Source organism: Vulpes vulpes, chromosome 1 (assembly GCF_048418805.1).
Source record: "Vulpes vulpes isolate BD-2025 chromosome 1, VulVul3, whole genome shotgun sequence".
NCBI lineage: Eukaryota > Metazoa > Chordata > Mammalia > Carnivora > Canidae > Vulpes > Vulpes vulpes.
Window position 1 is genome coordinate 116942236 of NC_132780.1, and position 9839 is coordinate 116952074.

The 9839-nt window shown below is 41.6% G+C and overlaps 1 protein-coding gene across 1 annotated transcript; it reads left to right on the top strand.

The window, feature by feature from the left end:
• Window positions 1-9226: 9226 nt before the first annotated feature.
• On the top strand, window positions 9227-9551 carry LOC112913775 (large ribosomal subunit protein eL36-like). The gene is given in 2 exon segments (XM_072744178.1): window positions 9227-9394; window positions 9396-9551. Coding segments are annotated over 2 exon segments (324 nt in total).
• Window positions 9552-9839: the final 288 nt, after the last annotated feature.

Genomic DNA, 9839 nt, shown 5'->3' on the forward strand with positions numbered 1-9839 from the left:
GAAAACAGATAAATCTTTCTGTTTGATAGTTGCTGCCAGTCACGTCTCTCCTCTTTCCCTTCTCCCTCCAGCCAATCCATCTCTTTTCAGTGCATCATCTATCCCTCCCCCCATAGCACTATTTGGATACCCACTCTTTGTCATCTATTTTGTATTTGTAGTTTTGTCTTGAATACAACAAAGCTGGGATTTCCAGGGCTGCTTCTCCACCCTCCCTCTTTGAAATATTTCATAAATATTATGAAAAAAAAGGAGGAAGGAGGCTCTAAGAAGGCAGGAAACCTAAAAACTGAGAGAGGCTGCTGCCTTAGACTGGAAGCTCATCAGCTCATCTCTTCACTCCAGAGAGAAGTCATGGAAGATTCTTCATGCCTACCAGGGTGTCACACACGTTGCCTCCTTCAACCTGAGGCTGACCTCAGAGGCAAGGTGCAATCTTATCACCCACCTCATCACCCTGTCACCTGATAATGCATCCCTGTCACATTCTTCTCAATAAACCTTATAATGTCTGCTCTTCTCAACACCTGGGGCCTAACCCCTGGGCAATCATCTCAGAAAGATGACCCTGAAGTTCCTTTCATTTGTTACAGGATTAACATGATACATCAGTGTCCTTTTCTTTTCCCAGTAGGTTATGAGTTTGGTGGTTACAGAGCCCAGTGGTATAAGGAGTTTAAGGATCTGAATTGTTTACCCTGACTCATCCTGCGGTGGAACTTCAACCAAAGAGCTTAACAGCTCAGCCTTCAGTTTTTCCAGCTATGAAAGACAAATAGTACATAATAAAGCTCCCTCCTACCATGCACACACACTTCTTTTATAGATATTTTTAAAGGATAAATAGCTATAGAAGTTTTGTCAGTTCAGGATCAATTCTTTGGTTGACTTGAGAACAAAGCTAGAGATGGTTTAGTGTGCCGTGTAAAGGTTTCATGTTTTCAGAGAGCTCTATTGAAGTGCTTTGTGTGAATCATCCCTCTCATTCTTCCTAACAACCCTATGAGGGTTTTCTAGATGAGAAAACTAAGGTTCAGAGGATTCGAGGTAATATGGAGAGAACTAGAATTGAAACTCAGGTACTGGTTTTTCCAAATGACTCTTAACTCAATGTCTCAGACATAAGTAACTTCATAGCAAGATCTTTCTCTTGAGCTCCAGACTTTATGTCCAAGTACCCACTGGGCATTGCTACACAGCAGCTGCAAGACAGAGGCTCTTTCTGACCTGGGAACTGCTTACGCGTCTGGGCTTCTCGTATACCCCTCTCCCTCTCAGACTCTATGTTGAGCCCTACTGAACTACTTACAGTTTGGCAAAAACACATGCTGTGATAAACCCTGTGGTCTCCCGCATCTATCTTTCCTTTGGGATTAAGGCATACATTTCCACAGCTATCAGAAGTGCTGGCTATTGCCCACTGATAACCGAGAATTTCTAAAAGAATTGCCTTCTACCAAAGGGAATTGCCATACAGAAAGTTACATCTCCCTCCAGAAGCAGCCTGCATTTCATGACTGGGCAGTGCAGGGGTATTAAAGCCCAAAAGTCAAAATGGACAACTCCGAAGCCCGTTCCAACTCAGAGCCTCTCCCATAGGATTGGCTGAGTCTTTGTTGGAACTGCCTTGCTACTCAAACTTTTCCCTCTACCCATTCCTGCTCTTCTTCCCCGTTTAAATTTTTTTCTTCCTAAGAACCCTCTCCACAAATCTGTATTCATATTTCTCCTGCACAGTTCGTTTCCTGGGAAGTCTGACCTAGAACAATTGCTACCAGAATTGTCCTAGCAGCTTTAAAATGGGATTTGTGAGCTATATTATCCTTTGGCTAACTGGAAATGAGAACGCCATTGCTGGTAGCAGGTGAAATTTTGATAACCCCTGGAATCCTGGAGCAGTGCAGAAGTTACACCTTTCATCAATGGTTAACTGGGATGGAAACTGAGAATGTACTGGCAGGTGTACTGTCTCAGGCAGTTAGAAGGTTCTAGGAAAGTAGTCAATATAGAGACCATGGAATCACATGGCTTTGACTGGATGCTCTCAGACATTGGAGAAAGGCAATGAAGGAGTGAGAGTGATTAATCTCAAATTTAGGGCAAAGTGAGAGAGCCAGAAGGCCTGAAGGTAGAAAAGCTGAGAGCCACCCCTAGAGTGTGATTTTAAGTATGACAGAGTTCCAGAGAAGATTAATTTGTCAACCTGGCAAATCTGCCTTACCAAGTTCTTGGCCTTAATTGTCAAGGAGTGAGGTCTGAGATTTGGGATGGCATTATCTGGGTTGATACCCTTGGAAATCTTGAATCCTGTTTCCTCTGAACCTAGGGAAGTACCCTATTCCCTCCTAGTAAAAGTTATCATTTCTTTTTGCTTGTTAGATGGCAAAATAACATATACTCCCACACCTACCATACCGGCCCTCCCCTCATCCATCTCCACCCTCCCTGTTGGCCACCAGACTAATCTCAAGACACAACATAGCTAGCTAGGGAAGTATCTAGTCTTTGTACTAGCAAAAGAAAGGAACTATACACTCAAAGAGCTGCAGGACCTGTATCAACAGTCCCAGAAAAGAAAGTATGGACTTGATCTTGAGGTTCTGGGTCAAGGTGGAGGATGTGAGAGAATGAGGGCAAAACAGAAGTATGGATAAAAGGGAATTTTTATGTAACATTCTCCATTGGAGGACTTAATACCCTGTCAAGGACTCAGGAGACAGTGCTAACATGCAATTAGAATGGCTCTTAGAAGCTTGGAAAAAGCTTTGGTGCACACTAACTAAAAATACCAGAACTTTTCTGGCACATGATGGAAGAAGAGATCAAAAGGTTTAGAGAAGTGCTGGAGTGGGTGTATTATGCAAAGCAGAAAATCCATCTGCTAACCATGTTTCACTTAAGGGTCCACTTGCCATTCCATTTACCAGAGTGATAAAGGATGCACTAATGAGAGGGGCACCAGCATGAATCAGACACTCAGGGGTTGCTGTCCTCTGTAGGCAAGGGCTGATGGTGGAAGATGCTGGTATTGAATTGGGAACCCTTAGAACAATAAAGAGCATGGCAAAATAATAGAGGCCAGGTGGTGGCACTTTACTATCTAAAGCAAGGTAGTCACAATGATCATAATAAATGGCTAGTCTGCGTAATAGCCAGGGAGGCCTGACCCACACAGGGCCAAGGAGATTGTTAATAGAACAATAGAACACAGTGTGCCACAGGCAGTCAATAAAGGTATGCTCAATGTATGCAATCAAAGGAGCCAGAGAGAGATAATCAGGAGGTTAAGAGAACTTATCCCAGTAAAAAACCAAAATTTCTTGTTCAGTTTCTGGAAACTGAGCCAATTCTCTCAGCCCTAGATCCTACCACTTAAAGGCAAAGTCAGATGTCCAGGAGGGAGAGACCTGCAGCTCTTTATTAAGCATAAGTGATAATGATTGCCTTAGTATCACTCCCAGGTACCTACGACTATTAGAATAATCATGCCTTGGAGAAAAATGGGAATATCCAGTTATTTTGAGTAGGTGTGTGGACAGGGTCTGAGTTACCAGTGCTACTATCCAGGGACCTAAAGGATCACTGTGGCACCAATTAGAGTAGCAACATACAGGAGCCAATTAATAAGTGGAAACCTGGTCTAGTTCTATCTCACAGTGAGTTCACTAGTCCATCAGCTCACTGCTTAATCATTTCTTTGGTTCCCAGATATAAAATTGTAATGGACATTAGTAGTTGGAAGAATCGCTAAATTGGTTCTTTGTCTTTGGAATGGCCTATCCCTCTTTCAACATGCCAAGATTACTTTCCAATCTTTGAGCAAATTAATGATTTCATGGGTGGCCTCATGTCCTCTATTTGAATTGTACTATGACTTCTACAAAAAAAAAAAAAAAAAAAAAAAAAAAAACAGGTGGGTCTTTGAAGACGAGAGTTGATTTCTGCAAACTCCATCAAGAAGTAGCCCCTAATTGCAACTGCTATGCTGTGTGTGGTATCTTTGCTAGAGCAGATTAACACAGCTTCAGATCTATAATAAATAGCAATTAATCTGGCAATAGGATCTTTTCTATCCCTTTTAGGAAGAAGGATCAAAAGTAGTTTGTGTTCATGTGGACTGAACAGCCATACATAATGGTCTTGTGTTAACTCTCTTGTCTTCTGGTATAATACAATCTAAAGGGACCTAGACTCTTTATTCTTCAGAATATTATCAGTCCACCCTATCAGTGACATGTCACTTGGACTACATGAAAAAGAAATTGCAAAAACATTGGAGGCCTCTGTAAGACACATATACTCCAAAGGACTGGAGATAAACCTAATGAAATTCAGGGCTCTGACATGTATGTTTTTAAGGGCATAGGCATCTGGGACATGCCAGGATATTCCTTCTAAAGAAGAGAGACTGATGCATCTCATATCTTTCACCCCTAAGAAAGAAGCACACTTTTAAGATCTCTTTGTTTCAACCTACTCACCAAGTGACACAGAAAGACAACTAGCTTTGATTAAGGCCCAAAGCAGGAAAGAGCTCTACAGCAAGTCTAGCACAGATCATCCTGCAGAAATAATGGTAGGTATCTGTGATGGAAAAGATGTTGTTTGAGATTTGTGGTCAGCCCCAGTTGACGGATTGCAAAGTGGACTCCTAAGATTCTAGAGCAAAGCCATGGTATCTATAGTAAACCTAGAGCTAGAGACCCAAATGTCATTTATAAAATAACTCTTGCCATGTACCTGGGACCCAGTAGAAAAAAGCAACCACAGAACACCAATTTACCATGTAGCCAGGACTGCCCATCATGACCTGGGATCTTTCAGACCCAGCAAGTCATAAAGTTAAGCTGAACCAATACAGTGCATTGTAAGATGGAAGTGGGATATTGGATTGGGAATGAGCAGAGCCAGAAGGCATAAGTAAGTTGCAGGTAGCACAGACCTCCATATCAACTACTGTTACAGTGACACCTCTCCCTCAGCTCACATCTATGGCCACATGTGAGTGGAGAGGAGGATGGCTAAGCAACTGACACAGGAAAAAAAGGACAAATCTGGTGAATTGGCTTTGTATGTGGGTTCAAGCTGAAAATATAGCTGCATTTCAGAGGTTCCCTGAGAGTCAGCAATATGGGGCAATCTTCCCACTGAGTACAGCTTCTGATGACCATAGCTATTTCCCTACTTTTTAGGGGGCAGAGGAAGAAAGAAAGAAATAGCTGAAGTAAGAATAAATAGGAATTTATAGGAAGTGACCTGTTTGGTTGGGGGATTGAAAGAAGAAAAATAAATCTTGGAAAAGGAGGTCTGGAGAAAAGGCATGTGCATCTGTCTATGGCATTTGAGATGAAGTTTGAATGTCTTTGCATCTCATGATAATGCCTAGTAAGAGCATTTACCAAGGAAGAGACACGAAGTAGCCAGGTAGACAAAATGACCTGGCTAGTTGATGTCATCCAGCTTCTGTTATTGTCCATTCCAGTGCTGGCATAATGGATACATGAGTGGACTTGTATTGTCACAAGGAATTGGCTCAACGGTATCCCTCCTCACTGACTAAGGCTGATCAAGCTATTGTCACTGCTAATTCTCCAGCCTGCCAGCAAAAGAGACCATGCTGAGTCTCTATGGGCATCATCCACAAAGGACATTAACCAGCTACTTGGTGATTTGTTGATTACATTAGAATCTTTTTGTCCTGGAAATTAATGATTCACTTCAACTATGAAAGACACATATTCTGGGATATATTTTTCCTTCCTACAGGGCCTCTTCTAGCATCACCATAAGGTTTACAAGAAAAAAAAAAGAAGGTTTACAGGAATATTTGATTTACCCACATTATATACTGTATAGCATAGCTTCAGACCAAACAATGATGTTGCAGTAGTGGGCAATGACCATGTATCCGTTGGGCCTAATACATTCTGCACTAATTGAAAGTTGTAGGTCTGAGAGGTGATAGAATTGACTTTTGAAAGAGCAGCTGAGGTGTTGGCTTGCAGATGATAGTCTATGAGGATGGAGCACCATCTTTGAGGATGCAGTAACAAAGACCCTTATATGGCTCTGTTCCCCCAGTGGGTCCAGGATGACCCCACTTACCAGTCCTCGTGACTCAGTTGAGGAATGTATTATTCTCAAGCATGTGTTCATGGCCGTGTGGGTCTATACTAAGTCCTGGATCCTAAAGGAAGTCTTATTTCCTCTTTAAGGGTCCCATTAAACTTTAAGCTATGACTACTACATGGTAACCTAAGTCTTCTCATGCTGAGTCTAACAAGCAAGGAAAGGAAGCACAATATGGGTAGAGGTCATTGATTGATCATTAAGAGGAGGTAAGGCTACACAATAGGGCAGTCTAATCACTTGATGATGTAGCTGTGCAAGGTTTCAGCCTTCTTGTCATGATGCAAACAAAAGGGATATTCCAGCTCCAAGCCTCGAGAGGTTTGAGCTCCCATAAATCTGTCAGTTTCTCCTTTTACCCAATTCTCTTCTCTCATTCTTTTACTGGTGGTTTTCTAAAAAGTACTCCCCAATAAATAACCCACATGCAAATATATATCTCAGAGTCTGTTTTCTAGGCAACTGAACCTGAGATAAGTCTCTTATTGCTTTCAGATTTTTCAACATGCTAATACCTCTGCTTGAAGTGCTCTTGTCTGGCTTTACCTAAGCCATTGATTTTCAATTCTTTCTTCCCATTAAAATTATTTAATAGCTTAAAATATATATATAACAATGCTGAGGACCTATCTATCCCTAGAGCAATGAAGTCAGAATCTCTGGGCATGGAGCCCTAACATCTATATTTTCCAAAGGCTCCCTTGATGCTTCTGATGCATAATGATGGTTTAAAACTACTGATCTTACCAATGCTTGCTTATCTTTTGGATATCAACTAGAAGTTCTTCAAGATCTGATTCCTTGGGGATCCCTGGGTGGCTCAGTGGTTTAGTGCCTGCCTTCAGCCCAGGATGTGATCCTGAAGACCTGGGATCAAGTCCCACATCAGGCTCCCAGCATGGAGCTTGCTTCTCCTTCTGCTTGTGTCTCTGTCTCTTTCTCTGTCTCTCTCTCTCTGTGTGTGTCTCTCATGAATAAATAAATAAAATCTTTAAAAAAAAAGATCTGATTCCCTAAGATCCCAACACTTACTGCTTTCTGTGCTTGCCTCTGTTTGGAGATTTATCACGTTCTATAATTACCTGCTTACTGATCATTCTTGACTCCCTGATTATGAACTCCATGAAAGAGAGATTGTCTTAATCATTGCAGTAACCCCAAAGAATAGTCCTGTGTCTACCACATACTTTTTTCTCATTACATATATGTTAAGTAAGTGAGATGTAGATTTGGGAGTCACTGGTGTTCACATAGTAGCAAAAGCTGGGAATGAGGGTGACATTACTATGGAAAGGTGTTCAACTGTCAATCTTTTTTACATATGAAACCTCTTAAGGTTAATATTTTAATTACAACAGAAAATCCAACATATGTTTGAAACAATTAAAATACATATGTGGGAAACTTAGTACACTTGTTTTATCAGACAATATACATTTGGTTTCAAGGGTTACTTTTGATTATACAGAAGTCTGATCAAGAATTTCTCTAGAGAGTAGGGACCAGGACAGAACTCTTGGAACATTGATATCTAAGAGTTGATGGAAAAAGAAACAGTTGCCAAGACAGAGAGAAGGATGGGCCAGAAATAAGTAAAGCCCATTCAAAATGTTGCAGAAGCAAGGGAGGAGGGAATGTTAAGCTGCTAATGCCCAGAAAGGCTAGATAACAATAGATTTTGGCTGGGGATTTTACCTTTTACGTTTTTCCCCTTACTCCAACCGCAGCCTTTTTGAGAGGAATGGGTTGCCAACACCCTAAGTTATGACCTTTAATCTTTAATATACAACTCTGCATATGGGAGCAATAAGATTCCCCCTCTTGCCTCTCTTGAGAATTTGAATTAGAAGATGTAAGAGTGGGAGAGTTAACAGTAGAGGCCCACCTTGAAGAAACTACATAGTGGACCATGAGGTAGAAGCTGGCAATAAAAGCAGAGGCCACGAGTAATTCAAAGACAAATCCATAGACCAGATGAATAAATAAGAAAGCTCTGGGAGAGAAATTTGGAGTGGATGAGCAAAGAAGCAGAAGCCCAGTGAGAGACAGATTCATACAGTACATGAGAGGCGCAGCTGGCATGAAGCAGAGCTCCTTGTCACTGCTCCTCCCTCTCCTTGTTCCAGTTCCGGTCAATGTCCTGGATGTCACAGCAAACTCCCTTCTTCTCCAGATAATATGAATGAGACCCTTTTATTTGTGATCAAAATAACCCAACTGACATAGCAGCCAGAGTAAGAACCCAAGTTTTATAGCTCCCAATCTAGCAATCTCTCCATTATATCTCTTTGTTTTGGCACCTACCTGGGCCTTGCTTCTCCACCTCCTGACCAATTTTCTCTAAACAACCTACCTTGGGTATAGAAGGAGGTAAACAGTTCCCAAGTTATAATTCTCAAAACCTATACTATGAATTATGCCTTCTGTTATTAAGATGACTCCCTCAAACACGGACCTTGTCAACTCATTGCTAGTTTACAAAGATTGACTTATCCCATAATGACTCTGCTGTTGCATAAACAAGTTATCGATCAACTTATTTGTGTATGATTGGATTTTCTTTCCAACTTTATGTCTTATACATGTCTAAACTTGTTGAGTGAACCATTAGAGTTGGTGTTAATTCTAAGATTTGACTGGTAACTTATATAGAGGTCTGCACAAGAATCTCTCTGGAAGGAAAGTAAGAACCAGGACAAAGCCCTTGGAACATTGATGCATAAGAGTTAGTAGGAAAAGAAGAGGCTGTCAAGGACAGAGAGAAGGATGGGCCGGAGATAAGTACCAGTCAGCGTTCAACCAGAGAAGCAAAACCCACAGGAGATTATATCAAGAGATTTATTGCAGGAAATTGGTTTATACAATTTTGGGGGCTAGAGAGGGAAGTCTGAAATCCGGAGGGTGGGCTGAAAACCCCCAGGCATGGGCTGAAGGTGATGTCCACAGACAGAATTCCTTCTTCATTAGGGAATCTCAGCTCTGCTCTTAAGACATTTCAACTGTTAGAGTCAGACTTACCCAGATTATCTATGATAAACTCCCTTATTTAAAGTCAATTTATCCCCTCCTCTGAGGGAGCCATGGAGGAGCAGCAGTCATGGCTCTGTGGTACCCCGTGGCCACAGGCCTCAAGAAGGGCCATAAGGTCGCTAAGGATGTGAGCAAACCTAGGCACAGCCACAGCCACCAGTGCCTGGCCAAGCATACTAAGTTCATGTGGGACATGACCCGAGAGATGTGCAGCTTCATGCCGTATGAGTAGCGAGTGGAGTGCCATGGAGCTTCTCAAGGTGTCCAAAGACAAGCAGGTCTTCAAGTTCATCAACAAAAGGGTGGGGACACACATCCATGCCAAAAGGAAGAGAGAATTGCTGAGCAGCATCCTGTCAGCCATGAAGAAAGCAGCAGCCAAGAAGAACTGAATCCCTCCCCTCTGTATGCATTAAAGCCTTTTTGAAACTTAAAAAAATTGAAGTAAAATAAAGTCAACTTATTATAGGCTTTAATTACATCGACAAGATAAGATACCTTCACAGTATTGAATAACTGGGGATTGTAGTCTAGACAAGTTGACACTTATGAAAGGATCATCAGAAGCGTCGTGGATGAGGGCTATTATGTAGATGCAAAATGTTTTGCTATGAAAAAAAATAAAGCAATACTTTTACTTCTCTGAGTTTTGATTTTCTCTGGGAAAAAAAGTAAGGAAA